A 16139-nucleotide genomic window follows, 5' to 3' on the forward strand; every position below is an offset into this window, starting at 1 on the left:
ATCTCGGCTCAAAAAGAGCTCGAACGAGAAAAATATTCTAAAAAAAATCGAACCCCTTTTAATTCGACTGACAATTTTATCGCCGCCAACATTAAAGCATTCACTTCAAATAGATACTTCAACTTTTTGGACAGGCTTGAAGTGAAAAAAAAAAAAAAATGTTGATTTTTCTAATCGCGAGTCTCCTCCCTGAATCCGGTAAAATCTCCAGCGCTTCCTGAGTCCGCTCCTGGGATGCTGTTATCTCGGCCAATAAGAGAACGGAACCGTGAATGCTCAGAGGAGCCCTGTTTCGCCATTTTAGATTTATCCGTACCAGTGCAGTGTATTCCGTAAAGGCATATCTCCTCGTAACTCGCGAGCGTACGGTCGTGCGAGTTTAGTTTCCTCAATTCTGCTTGCTGCTGCGGTGGGTTCTTAGCGAACCCAATTTCTTTGGATTTACCACGCTGGAACTAATGGAATTAGAGAATATTGTTGCTAATACGGTCTACTTGAAGGCTAGAGAAGGTAATTATGCATTTTTATTTTAGGATTCCGTTGACTTAGGTGCGATGAACGGGTGTGGGAAATTTTTATAAATTCAATAGGCATGTGGGCCGACGATTTTGAGTAAAAGAGATCCGCGAAAAATAAACTCAATATCAATTCGGTAGTGTCCGTTTATGAGTTTCTTTTAATATAAGTTAAAACTCAAGTTTAAAAAACTTTTCGTAGAGTTTGCGCTGTAGAATCTAGCGATTTTGATTATGTTCTGGGCTTTCACGGTGCTAGTTAAAACATCTGCACAATTTAACGTAAACTGATGCGGTAAAATGATGTTGAGATTATTAAATGATAATCAAATATTTTTTTTTATAGTTCGAAACTTTTTTTGTTTTATATTTTTTTATTTATTGATGGATTATGTTGATTTATTCAACGATTTGAAAATTTCTGTTTGTAGATAAAACTTTTTAAAATTTTATTATTTATTTTATGTTCTGTTGTTTATAAAAATAGAATAAAAATTTATTCTGTGTACTTTTTTTAAATTTATATTATTAACGAAAATGAAAGTTTTTTTGAAGACAAGTTCGGAGGTAAAATAAGTTGCAGATTGTAAATCAGAATCTTAAAAAAAAAAAAAAAAAAAAAAAAGACTTGTCTAACATTAATCTTCTAAAAAAATTTTATGTTCATTTACCGTGTGTTATCACAGGTTTTTATTTAATTAAAATACTACTTTCTTCAATATAAGTTTAATAAATTCGAATACTACTATAAAACATATTCCTAATTATTAATTTAGCATATAGCTTTAAAAATATCAGTTATTATGTACAAAAATAGTTTATTTATACATATTTTGTTACAAAATTAATGCAAGAGTATTATTTGTTGCCTTTCTTTTGTTAGAGTTCTTATTTTGAGATTAATTTAGTAAATACATTATGCTGGTATTTTTAAAGACAAATTTACTGTCAAAATGCTTTGAATTGTTGAAACATATAACAAAAACAACAAATTTATTTCCTAAGATTAGGATTAATTTTAAAGGTTATATATTTTAAAATAATTTATATCTTTCTAAATTTAAGAGTATATTTCTTTAACCTTACATCAGTTTATTTCATTAAACTTCTGTGCTTTTATTCCTTCTTATCTTAGCAGCATAATCTGGTTCATGATAAATTTATAAAAGCAAAACAGCCCTTTTAGGAAATAAGCTTAATTATAATTTCCTAAATATAGCATAATAAAATTGTGGAGTTTGTATCTATTTTTACCTTCTGTTCTTGTAGTTGATTAATTTTTTTTATACTTTGTTACCTTTGTTTTTTCTAATAATCAAGTTTAAGGAAAGTTAGTATTTGTGATTATAGAGTTATATTGAAATAAAAATGAAGATATGGTCATTTTAGTCTCTGCTTTTGAGGGTTAAATCATTTGTTCTATTATCTTATAAGGGTTTAATATGCTTCTTATAAGATTTAAAAATTATTAATTATTATTCATTAAAGAACTGATTCACAAACTAGAAATTCACGTATTACATAGTTCATATTTTGTATTTTCTTTATTAAATAATCATAAAGTTTCTTTCTTTTAATTGCTGTTGAATTTAATTCTGTTGAGGTAATTTTATAACCTTTAGTAAAATCTCCCTTCTAAGAGTATATGAAATAATGTATAATCTTTTAGTATTGATAAAGACTAGTTTTTAAGGTGAATCATTTGTGGATGTCGTGTTTTCCCACGATAAAAAATGACATAAAAAATGCTTTCTTGTATTATATTGTAAGTGCTTTTTTTATAATTTCTAGTCTTGTTTTAAATTTCCAATCAGTTTAACAAATTTGCTGTAGAACATAATGTAACACATTCTTTTTTAGTTAATATGACATGAGCATATTATGCTGAATTGTATATTCTTACTCTTTATATTTATAAAATTATACTTATTTCTTTAAGTGTAATGCTCTTTTTATCTTAGTTAATGTTTAAATTTAAATTTTTATATCTGTAATTTTTCAATTATACTAATTGAACAAACTTTTCTGTTTTATTTGTTATTTAGTTTCATATTATTTGCCAATTATTATTTAATTTTAGTTTTTCATAAATTGTTTACTAATTTCTTGTAAAGAGTAATTTTGGAACTTGTTGCAAAGATGTTTTAAAATCAAACTTCAATTTAAATATTTAGCCTTTATTGCAAATGATATATATTTGAGTTAAAGTATGTTTCTGTTTTTATCTGTATCTCAAGTTTATCCATTTAGAAATGGGTTTTCAAATGCAGAATGAAGCTGTTTAAGAATCTTGTTCTGTTTGAAGTTCATACATGATTACATTATTCTGCAATGTACTTCTGACTATAAGAAGCCATTTTGCATTATCTAAATGTAATAATTTCATGTATTTTTCCTGGTTTGCTTACACTTCCAGTTATACAGCTTGTAGAGATATATTTATTTTTACTAAATGTCAGTTGAAATTGCTAAAGTTGCCAGTTGTGCTCTTGATTATGTTATACCAATTGTTGTAAAGTTATGTGAGAAAATAAACTAATAATTTTATACCCTTTAGACAATTTTTTGAAATGTAATGCATATAATTCAAAACAAGCTTAAGTCTTAGATTAACTGTTTGTAGTTATAATTTTGACACTATTTTTTTAGTGTAAATTTTTTTAGTTAATTAAATATAGTTTCTTTCCTTTCTTTCTCTTTTACTGTAGCTTTATATAATTTTCAGCTGAATTTAAGTTTTGTTCTGTTATAGTTTTATTATTTATTTATTAACTTTTGAGTTCAGTTGACTTCAGATTAACTTTTGACTTCAGTTGCTTTATATCATAAGCATATCACTTTACATTGCATTATTTTAACCTGTCGCATTATTTTAACCTTAACTTTTAAATACATATATGTGTCTAACACTAGCGAAGGAAAGTGAAAAATTTCTCATAATAAAATAAATAAAATAAAACACTTAGAGAAATAGAAATATTTTGAATTTTATTTTGATGCATCTGCATTTATCACCAGTCTATTAGGAGGTCAAAGAAATTGAAAATTGAATAAACTGATTTGAAATGACAATTTTTAATTGATAGCTTGAAAATCTTTACCTTCAAAAAATTAAAAAAGTAAAATCAGAACATAATTTTTAATAGATGACAAAGATTGTTTTACTTGAAAAACATTTTAGGAATTGTGTGAATTTACATTATATTTACCTTGTTCCCTGTGTTTGTATCATATGAAACAAACCTTGTGTTTGTTTGTTTGTGCATATTGTATTCTATTTTATAACGAGAATTGTATTTTTTTAAATTTTTTTTTTTGAAAATGTAAACCAGTTTGACTATCACTTTCAAAACTGGATTTAAATATTTGGTTATTGTCTGCTAATTTTTTTTCTCTGTTTTGTATTATTTTTTAATAATATATTACAGAGCGTTTCAGTTCACACAGAAAACTTAAGGAAATTTTAAATCTTTGAATGTCTTTGCAGTTGAATATCTTCGTGATGGACTTTTTAGATTTTCTTTTTCACTTTTTGAAATATTTTGATAATTTATTTTAGAATTTGTTTTATCTGATTTGGAAGATTTCAGAAATGCATATTTAGCAAAAAGCTAAGCAGCCCATTGATGGTGAATCACAATTTAATTCAAATGGAGGCAGGTTTCAGGCTTGATATACTGTTTTAATTGGGCTGCTTTTGACTGTTAGATATGGTAATAACTAATAAAATCAGAATTTTGTTATTAATATTTTATTTGAAAGTGATTTAAATAACAATAAATTTATATTTTTTCGAAGTACCTCATTTTTTATATTTCTTGTTTTTCTCATTAACACTGTATTTAAAGGAATAAGGTTAGGATTTTATTTCCAACTAAATCTATCTTTCAAGATACAACTGCACCCCCCCCCCAGTTAAGTTTTTTTTTTTTTTTTTTTTAAATATTATTTTCTATTTCCTTTCTAAGTTTAGACTTATGTCTGCTCATGTGATCTCTTCTAAATTACTATGCATCTATATTCCCTGAACTCAATATTAAAAAACTTTTTTGGATATTGTAATTATTATTCTTTGTTTTGACTGTGAGAATAATTTTTACTCTTTGATTTTGGGGAATTCCTCACTATGTATAAAACTTTGCTTCATTAATTTCAGTGATAAGCTTTTCTTGATGTGAATAGCTATCTTCGAGATTGAATGCCTACTTGTTCAATCAGTTTATTTTGCATTAAATCTGCAGTGATGTATTTGTAAAGCGGATATTTTAAATATTTTAAGTTTTGTTATTGTTAATTAATTATGTATTAGTGATAAATGTATGATATTTTGTGTGTTTTTTTTGTATTCAGTTAAATTAATTGAGTGGGTGTTGACTGATTGGCACCTTCGCGTAATGTAGAAACAGATTGAGTTCATTGACCTTAAAGCATTGAAAACACATGTTTCGTTGCTCTAAACTTTGTTGTAAAAAATAAATTTTATATACTTGTCTTCCAGAAAGGTAAATTAATCACTAAAAGAAACTTGAAATTTCATACAATCAGTCCAATTCAACGATGTTAAGTTGCTTGGAAGGTTGTCCATTATTTCTTTTTGTTGAAATTCACTATCTTTAATTTTCTTAAATAATAATGAAGTTTCAATACATGCTTCAATTTTTTTAAGGTAGAATCTTCAATGACGAATAAAAGGAGCATGTGTTTTCTTTTGTTGTACGAACATAAAACCACGTTACGAATTCTATTATGAACTCTTATCTATGGTTATCGAAATTCTGTCATTAAGCACTTGGCATAATAATTTACTGTCTGCTAACGCTACAAGTTACATCATCATGCTTATCCGTATCTTTGAACTTGTTGGTATTTCAGGCACTTGATTTCTTTTTATGAATGCTGTCACATGTTTATCATAAAAGAAAATCATTCAAATACAAAAATCATCGAAACGAAAATGCATGTCACGCATTTATAGAATGAGTTATCTCCTTATTTAATTTTCTTTTGATTTGTTTATTTGTAGAACGAAAACTTAAAACGTATGCAAGAGTAAGCAAATTTGATTGCAAAATTATTAATCCTTATCATATATTATTTAGGATTTAATTAACTTGAATCTTTTATATTATTTATAACTGTTTCATTTGTTTAATAATTTTTTGTTTGGAACGACTGTGAAATTCGAACCTGCTTAACTTATTTAATCTCGTTTTTTTTTTTTTTAAACATTCGATTCGAAACTTGTCGCTTATTCGGTTATTTAGAAGTTTGGTAAACATATTTCTAATTCCAGATTGTTAGCTTAAAATATTATTAGAAATTCTGGAAGTTATTTAAGGATCTTGCATACATATTCATAAATCGACTTTATTTTTTCGAAATATCATATTAAACTATATAATCACTTGTTTACTATATCGGATATAAAATTAAGAAGAAAAAAATATGGAAAATGGTAGAGCTTTTCGATAGATATAACTTGTCACTTTTCCTTTGATATTATTTAGATATCTAACGATTTTAAGTCAAGACCATTTTACTTCACCTTTAGTAGCATTTAAATGTTGATATTTTATATACTGATTTTCCATTGTAAAATCACTGATTAAAAACATATAATTTGATTACGTATGTGTATAACCACCAAAGTTTCGTGTAAAAGAAATATTTGTACGTAATGTGAGCGGAGGTTTTAAATTTTGTATGCTAATATTATGTAGAAATATTGGGAAAGATATTATTTACTGAAGCTAAAGTGAATGTTGTTATATATTGTAATAGGCTTATAGGAAACTTATTATATTGCAATAAACTCTCCACCTACATTCTCCGCTCACAGCTTCATCGTTAATCGTGTACCAAATGAAAGTAATTTTTAATTGTTTGCACATTTCTCGATAACTTCACATATGAAAGTGCCATCCCAATATAGAAAGATGAGCACTCCTGAGAATACATAAGTATTTTTTTGATTTGAGTGTGTGACCTTTTACGTGTTAGTTACAGTTGCGCGTCATTTTTATTTGTTAGAAAAATTTGCGAGAGAAAAATCTGTGCTATTTTTTTTTATAGTTAAATCTTATTTATTGTTTTACTTCAGTATTCAGTACAAAGTTTGAGTTTGATTTTTTTCTTACCTCGCTAGAAATTCTAAAGCAAAAATATTGACTTCTTTTCGCCTTTAATTATCATAAAATCTTCGACGAGAAATTTACTTAATTATTAATCGTGCAAATATTATCGTCCAGATAGAAATTGTAAACATCTTAAACCTGTTTCATTAACGAAAGAGCTCACTTAAAGTAATAAGTATCTGTTTATTTTCTACAAATTGAAGAGTGCATTAGTATCATTACTATGCCGTTTACATCTTGATTTTTTTGTTGGATATTTATTGAGCATTTTGCTTAAGTATGCGTATCGTATTTATCCTTTCTTGATGACTGATCGATAAAATACCCCATACTGAGGTAAAAACTGTTTCATTATTAGAATTTCGTCGACCGATTCCTTTTAAAGAAGGGAGATCCTATCAACCACTTCACTTGAGTACTTCATGAACTCATATCGTCAGTGATTGGTCTAGAGGTATGATGAATGAAAACGGTATATGTCTTTTACAAGCTGCGATTTATGTTAACTCGTTAAAGAAATTAAACATCCTATTCAAAGTAGTCGACCTTTCGGTGCTTGAGATGTTTTGTTTAATAAATGTCTCATTTAATTGCGTACGATCTTATTTTTAATAAAGACCAGTATAGAAATGTGGAGTATCAGATAGGAAAACACATACTTTCGGCTTCATGTGAAGTTTCTCATAAGCATTATTGATTTCTTTTCTTTTTCTTTAATGCAGTAACTGCTCACCTTAAATTAATTAGTTACTCGTGTTTATGTTGCAAGAGTTGATGATTTATAAAATCTTCGGTTATATGTGGAAAGAAAAAGACTTGTTTTAGCAGCAATTATGATCTTGCTAATTGCTTTGTTACCCGTTTTTGACGAAATGGAGCATTTGTAAGGTAAGTTATCTCTTTATTATTATAATGGAGTCATTAATTTTCAGTCTTTTTTTTTTGATAAAAACTTATTGTTTTAGTACTACAAAGATTGATTAAGTCAAGTTTATTATTTTATTATTTCAGCTTGGTTGTAGCAATAGCTAGGTTTTTTTGGTTATTGTTTTCTAGATCGTTGCTACGTATTTGTACCAATTTAAATTTTTGCTTCAAACCTATCCTTGTAGATTTCTGTTCATATTGTGGATTCTCAGCCTTTTGCTGAGTAATTTAAAATTATTTTAAAATTAAATAAAATTTAATATCATATTAATCAGAAAAATATAAAATATTAGTTCGTCTTGCGAAGTAAAAAAATAAGGACAGATGATAAATAAGTATCGTATTTGTAAACTTTATAATTAAAAAGTATTAAGTATCTTAGATTATTATTATTCTTCACAAGGCAATAAAAATGTAATTTTATTAAACCATTTCACGATGCACCACTGTTTCTGTTTGTTAGTTAGAAAATTCAGTTTGAATTTCCTCTTTTAATACATTAAGTGTGAATCTTTTTCGAGTAGTATCGCAACTTTCAATTTTTTTTTCCAATCTAAACGAGCTCATTCAAAGTTTATTCAAATTTTTGCCATTTCTCATATTTTAAGTGCATTCGTCAAAAAACTAAAACTCCTTATATTTGTGAATTAAGAATAAAAATATCATTCGTTTGAAGCAGAAATAATTTCATCCTTAAGCGTAAAAATCAGAAATCATTTCTTCCTGAAGTAGATGCACCAAAATCTTCTTCAACTATTTAAAAACGATTGATTTTCTTGTTATATTAACCAATTCATGAATGATAGATTTGCTAGATTATCATTTCTGTAACTTACAAAGAATACATGCTGCATAATTAGTATAAACCAAATTGAATTATTCAATGAATTAGAAATCTTGCTTTATTCTCAAGCATATGCTTCATTAACTGATTAATGAATGATTTTTTTTATTAATGTTTCGACTGGATTTTTCAAAATTTAATTTGATTTACTCAAAGAATACTTTACTTGCCACAATTATATGTGTACATAAATGTGCTAAATATAAATTAATGCTCGGCCTTTTTTTCCATTTCCGTCCGTTCTTCCCGTGGAATGACCGAAAATTGTCCCCATCAGACAAGGCTATGTTTGCAATCTGTTTTCACGTTTCCGGCCTAATTAGTTCGAGGGAAATAGCATTTTGAAATTGTAAACATTTTTTTTATTTGTTCTTTCAGTCATTCTGTGTGCCGTTGCAGTTTATTTTGTAAGCAAATATCGCTCTTGCCATAAAATTATATAAATCTGGAGTTGATTGCTTTAAAAATAAAAATATGGAAAAATTCTTAAGCAATTAAAGATACATTTAAAAAAAATATCCTTTATGAAGGTATATCTGAATATTGCTTATAACTATTAATTTTAACCTGGTTTTATTATTGAAAAGTTTAATTGTTTAATATAGTTTAATTTAGTTGCCTTAAATGCTTTTAATAATAAATTATTTTTATTTGTTATAATGACCGCTGTTGAAAGATTTCAGTGGGTCCGTTTCTTGTCAATGAGCTATTAAAATCTAAAATTGATGAATTTCTGTTTATAAAAAATATATCAGTTTTAAATTTAAGCTTCTGTTTGATAAAATAATTTTATTCAAGATTCTCAGTCGAAAGAGTATTTATTTCTTTTTAAAGAATATGCCATTACTTTAAAACATAAAAATGGACTTAATTTAAGGCCATGTTAGCAATTACGTTTTAAAATAATAATAAAAAAAGTTGCGTATTTTTTTCTAATTGAGTTTGGATTTTAAAATATATCTTTATACAATGAAATTAGATTAAAAATTATTCAGGAGAATTCTATCATCCTATCAGACCTTAAAACATGAAAATGTGAGCAAGAGCAAATAGTCTGTTTAGCAATCCATAAATTTTTAACGTTCATATAAAAACACCAATGAATTTTAGTCTTCAAAGATGATTTAGCATTTTGAGTTTAATTTTGAAATCTAATGTTCAGAAATCCAAGTGAAGTCGAATATCTTGAATGTAACTTGATGTTCTTTATTTTTCTGATTCAAGTAGAAATAAAATTATTTAATGAATTTTGATTTATGAAAACTGGTACTTTTTCTGTTAGATCAATTAACTTTATTCAAAATATAGAAGCTTATAAAAGCTCTCTCTATCTAAAAAAAGTATATATATGTAATAATTTCACTTTTCTATTCAAAATATAGAAGCTTATGAAAGCTCTCTATATAAAAAAAGTATACATATGTAATAATTTCACTTTATTTTTTAAAAATGAATATTTGTAAATGATGTGAATTCAAATTCTCATTTTATTTTGTTGCACGTATTTTTGCTTCCTTCGCTCTACAGGTATTGTGCTCTTCAAATAAATGCTCGGTTAAATTAAGAGAAACCTTTTGGAAGATATATTCAAATGTTCAACTTAGTGTGATCTTTATATTTGAAGAAAAAAATCACGTAGTATATATATGTATAATTTTAGTATTGCTTTAGAATCCCCCCCCTCCCCTGCCCTTTCTAAGAAAGAATTTAGATAGAATTCTAAAATATATTCTAAGAAAAATTTTTCGTAGAAACACATGTTATAAGTTCTAATAAAAGTTGGAATTAAAATACAGTATTTAAAAAAATTTTTCAGTTGATACTTTTGTTATAGTAAAATAAGCTGCGAAACATAGCTTTAATTAAAAAAAAAGTGCTGCAGGAAAAAAGTATTCAATAATAAAAAAAAAAATAAACAAATCCATGTATAAAAAAAGTCTTCAATTAGTTTCTATTCGCTTCGATAAAAAAAAAAAAAAAAAAAAAAAAAAAAGGAATGCTTTTTTTTTTTTGAATGCCTCAAAAGGCCTTTGTTTATTTGAGGTTTACAAATCAGCATTTTTTAGGGATGTTTCAAAATTTGATAGCGAATATGGGGAAGAAGGGGGGGGGGAGAGATTGCTGATTTGTGTGCATGAAACGTGATATGTTGGAAAGGGAGAGGCGATAGTGATCGTTCTCGTGCTATCTCTTTCCATCCGAAAAAGCCGTACGTCATTGATGCAATCATCGTATTTTCAAAATTTGTGTGTTAAGGACTGATTTTTAAGATGTGAGACATTTATATGTGATATGATTGGTTTCTTTTTTTCTGCAGAAAACTTTTTTGTTGCGAAATTTGGAAACTCCGACGAAAGATGATAAAATAAAATCTGAGAGATTCTTTTTTTTTTCTTTTCTTTTAAAGAATTTCATATTATGAAATGAATCGCAGTATTTTAAAATCATATTAGCTTTAAATAGTAAAAATTTTATTAATTAAAAATATGAAAATGTATATAAATGCTTTTCTTACCTCTTCAAAAAATATATCTCTTTTAACTATTCTTGTTTATGTAGTAAAATATTTAATTTTCAGTAATTTACTTACAATGCAATACTTTTTAATTACTATTTTAAGTGAAATTATTCTTAAGAAGTGTAAAATGTCAGTTACCATTGTAATGAGGAACTGTCAAGAAGTAGTTACTAGAATATTACTATGAAATTTAAAAAGATACCTCTGAAAAACCTTTATACATTAGTAGTTATTTCGTGAAAAGTTGGGTAAATCTCATCAGAATAGCAATCTCAATAGAGTAGATCACTTTGTATCTTCAGAATTTACAACATAATAGAAATCTGAATAATTTTTGACAGGTTTGATTTTATTCTTTGATGCGTATCAATATTTTATCAGCCTCTTAACATAAAAAAAAAAAAAGGAATAACATTGTTATAAAAATTAATTTAAAATATTCGAAAAAAAATGTTTTACACTATTTTTTTAAAAATGGTGTCATTTTGAGCAACCCTTTTCAGCTTTGCCAAAAGCGCATGCTTTCAAAATGTGGGATTTTTAAAATTATTCATTGAAAAAGATTGATAGAATTTTGACTATTTTCTGTACGATTCGATGGTTTTGCGGGTCAAATTTCAAAGCAGAATAGTTTTACAAAGTGTAGTCATACTTTTTTATTTGAATTTAATTAACGTAATTTGAAAAACTAGTAAACCGAACATGCATTTCAGCAGAATTGCTCCTCTGCGGTTGAGCAAGCGGATTAAAACACTATATTATTTTCATTACATCTAACAAAATGTGTCTCGATTTCTATTGAAGAATTTTTCATCCCTGGTTCATTTTTATCGTACTTTTGCTGACAAGTGGATCAAGTGTAGCTGTTCCATTCTCTTTTGACTATGAATTATGGGCTTGTCATTCTACGTTAATTCTTCAATGCACAAAGTTTGCTAAGTTTACATATAGCTACACACACATACACAATAAAATCAAAATTTCACAGTTAAAAAAATTCTATTCTAAAAATTCTTTTTTCTATTCTAAATTTCAATTTAAAATTTTTAAACAAATCCCTTATTTATTATTATCGTGAAAAATAATTTATGTATCAAATATAATACATTATGCTGTTGTTTTATCTAAGTGATTTTATTTGGCAAGGTATAATCAAATCTGGTTCTTGTGCTGTCAAATTCATACTCAATCTGATATACGCAATTTATTAATCAAGCATTGAAATAATAATTTATGTTTTTATTTAACTTTAATAAAATTTACAGATACCAAAGCCCCCCCCCTTTTTTTTCCCACAGAAAAAACTGTAACAGCAACCCGATTTCTCTTATGCCTTTATGTATGTGTAATATTTACACCTAAAAAAATTATTTTTTTAGTATTTTAAATTTATTGGCGAAACGTTCTGAAACGGTTTTCGACGATTCTATTATTTGCATATAAATAGATTTATTTATATATTTTTAATTCAAAATTCTCATTTCTGTTTTCATATATTTAGGTGTAAACGCAAGTAGTTCTCTGGTCCAGCGAAATTCCACTATCTTTAGAATGAATTATCGCTGTTTTTTATCTGGGCGTTCATTTTTTACTGCCCTTCACTCGTTCATCTGTATGAAGACAAATTGCTTGAGCAATAGCTCTTAATCTTGATTCTGCATGCCATGGAACTATTCGAAGCATTTTAACTTGCATTTTTAGAAATGCGTGTTAGAAAGCTGCTCTTGGATCTGTAAATGTGTCTGAATTGTTAGAAAGGAAATCGAGTACTGACTACAAGAGCGAATTCGCAGTAACAACCTTGAGAAATGGCCGAGATTTGTTTTTCGTCCACTTGCTGGTAGCCTATGTTAATGCATTCTTCAAAGATAATCACCATTCTGCAATAAAAACTCAAAGAAACTAAAAAGCTTTTTCGCGTTTTATTTTGTACCTTTCGCTTTTATTGATTCATAACACTTGTAACGATGCATTTTAGAGATTTTTTTTTTCGTTCCCCCCTTGTTTTGATACATTAAGTGAAATTTTGTGTTCACGAAATGTATGTTAACTATGCTTGCATTTGTCATATTTATTATTCTTTAAGCTAATTTTTGAAACTTTATTAAAGACCAGACGATCGTTTTTTCGCTTAGCAAAAACCCCATGTGCTTGCAGGAGCCATATTATATTTCATGTTATTTTCTGAGTGAAATCATTGAAAATAAGGATTAAAAATTACCATATTTAAATTTATTGTTATAATTATTATTAAAATGTAATTGCTAATCATCATTTGTGTAAAAGTGCTCATTTATTTACTTACTCGTCTATGCAATCAAATTTGCGATACAAATTAAATATTAAAATTTTTTGAGGTAATTTCCGAACTTCATATCCCATAATTTAATTGTCAATAATGTGCTTTACATTAGGATCACTAACCAAGTTAATATATTATACAGCCTTGAAAGGAAACATGTAGAAATTCCATTAATTTCAACCGAGTTCATCGGTGTTTATGCATCCTGTTAATTAATTACATGTGTCGAGTTAATTAAATAAACAAGAGAAAAGATCTTAGGAATTTGATCTAATCAACTTAAGTGTTCAATGTAATGCACTTATCGGGGTTACTTATCTTAGTATAAATATTATATTAAAATTATTTGTAGATCTATCTGCATTTGGGATATATTTTTAATTTTTGTATAAGAAATGTATTGGTTTATTGAGAAAGATTTCACAGTGAGGCTAAACATTCCTCTTATCTTACATAAACTGCTACCCTGGTTAAAAGAATGTGCGTGTTTATGTAGGAAGTGTACTTATCAGGAATTGAATTGGTGGATAATTAACTGAGACAAATAAAAAAAAAAAAAAAAAAAAAAAAAAGAACATTCGCTTGAAGTATAAAAACCCCAGTTGTTTGACCTTCCTTTCCTCAGTTCTGTTCCGCAGTTCATTAAACTTCATACTAGTTTATGCATTTATTTATTTTTTAAATTAAAAATGCTTTTCTTATTTTAGTTTTCTTGCAAGTTGTCAGTGGTTGCTGGTTTTTGAGTCAAGAAATTGCATTTTTTTCATATGGTAGCTCGGCTTCTCTTTTGCCCAAAAATCGTGCGTGAGAATGTCGATTTCAAAAAATTTATGATATTGATAGCAGTGTGAGGTTTTTGGCTCGGAATATATTTCAGTTAATCCGTAATCAATTTTGACTTTTGAGCATTCTCTTATGGAAAAACTGATCCAAAAAAACAATAAGAGAATGTAGATTTGATTATTATGTTATATTCGAAACACTGTTTTTGTTTGATAAAATTTGGTCAGTGTGCACCTGTTTTTTGAAATATAATATTTCTTATTTAAAATGTTTTATTTCTATGTTTAAAATTGTCTATTGAATTCCACCCGAATCAATAAAGCTAAGTAACAAACTCGATCCAAATTTAAAATGAATTTAGGTTTTAGAGATTTTGCATCATGCTCACAAGTAGATCTTTAAAGCATTGTTTTTCAAGACTATGTGTTTTTTATGGTATTTCTCTTTAATTCTGTCTCAATGTAAAACAAAAAGGAATAGACAATGAATACGGGGTTGTTAAGCTCAAAAGATGCATGTAAGCGTGTTTGTAAATTTAATGTTTATTTTAAAAAAAGTGTGTACTTGATCAAACATTAATACTCAACTTTTTTTTTTAAAAAAGTGTTATTATCGAAGATACGGTACGTTAGGTTTATTGTAGGTATCGAATTAGATCAGCTTGAATCAATACAGGAAAATATATAAAGGAAGAGGACCTCACCTGGAGCTGGTTTGTGACATCATACATAAAAGAATTTGTTATGGAAGAAAAATTTCTGGCGCTGCTGTGACAACTAAGAAAGTTTTATGTGGTGAGAAAATATGGAAAAACATATGCAGAAATAAAAATATTATTGAAAACGTGATTTGCGTGTTATTTTTACGCATTGTGAAACAGAAATGTGAAACCATCATTTTTTCATTTAGCATATAAATGAATGTAATTTCATATATTTTAGTATTCAAGGTTTGCGAAATCAAAGAGGAAGGTGCCATTCAGGTACCGTAAAGTATCTGTGTTTAAAGTATCTGAAAATCTGACGTAAATACATTAATTATAAGATCTCGGCGATTTTGGAACATCGAGTGCGGGATTTGAAATCCTTGCGCTCCATACAAACTGCCATCTCTGGCGGGAACGTGTGCTCTATGTGCCGTCATCAATGACCGGGAATGCTTTCTCTCCATACAAACCGTCAATGGCTAGAAGCATTTGCATATTAATTTTTTTTTTCATCTTTTAGGAGGCAGGGGAGGGTACACCTTAAAGTTAATAATAAAATCATTTTCCTTTTAGTAAATCAAAACTTTTTTCAAAACTTTTCTCTCAAAACTCTCTCTCTCCCCCCCCCTTCGATCCAGAATGTCTGATACAAATGAGAAATTTTTGAAATGTTAAATTCATATAAATGAATTTCCTTTATCTGTTGTAGCCTTTCGTCTTATTCTATTCATTCATAAATAACATTGTAGGTTTTATGAAGAATTAAAAAAATTCCTGACAAATAACGAGGGAAGATTTGAATTGTTTACTTTGAAAAGATTCCCTCCTCCTCCAATCGCATTGTTCAGATTGTTAATTTATTTTAAGAAATGCATCCTGAGGCTCTTTGAACACATTTAAAGAGAGGAAGAGAAAGAAAATTAATAAAAACGGAACTTCCCTTCAATTCAAATGAAGGAAGTTACGCAAATGCGGCGGTATACGTAACTTGAATAAAGAATGATAAGCTCGAATGCTCTTAAAAAATATTTTTTTTCCCTCTTATGCATTTGAGCTTGTGGTTGATCCAAAGATTTTTTTTTTTTTTTTCTCCATGAAGAGTCGTGAAGATTCTAATGCCTAATGACAATCCCTCAAGCACACATTTAGAAAAAATAATCAATAAAAATAAAAGTTGCTCAACACGTAATTATTTTCTGCATCGTGGTTTCTCCTCAAAATTTGCACGTAATAATTCCTTGTGACGGTCACAGCTCATCAAGTATCTTGTAAGCCGAATGACGCCCAGTTTCGCTCATATTAAATGAGGAGGAAAAGGTTATATTGATGTTTTCTCCTTGCTGAACTACTTGTTGCACTATTAGAGTAAATCCAGTGTGGCTTCGAACGTTCTAAAGTACTCGTCTTTAT

At 27.6% G+C, this 16139-nt stretch overlaps 1 protein-coding gene across 2 annotated transcripts in view; it reads left to right on the top strand.

Moving 5' to 3' along the window:
• The first annotated feature begins 206 nt into the window (after positions 1-206).
• The window catches only part of LOC129960189 (G protein-coupled receptor kinase 2-like), a 96036-nt gene continuing 80103 nt past the window's right edge, over positions 207-16139 (top strand). The window contains exon 1 of one of the 2 annotated variants that reach the window (XM_056073408.1): positions 207-510. In XM_056073408.1, coding sequence (XP_055929383.1) covers positions 459-510 — 52 coding nt within the window. In that variant the 5' untranslated portion in view covers positions 207-458. The remainder of the gene's footprint in view (positions 511-16139) is intronic. The other variant, XR_008783553.1, reaches the window with a different exon arrangement.

The sequence above is a fragment of the Argiope bruennichi genome, chromosome X2 (assembly GCF_947563725.1).
Source record: "Argiope bruennichi chromosome X2, qqArgBrue1.1, whole genome shotgun sequence".
Classification (NCBI taxonomy): domain Eukaryota; kingdom Metazoa; phylum Arthropoda; class Arachnida; order Araneae; family Araneidae; genus Argiope; species Argiope bruennichi.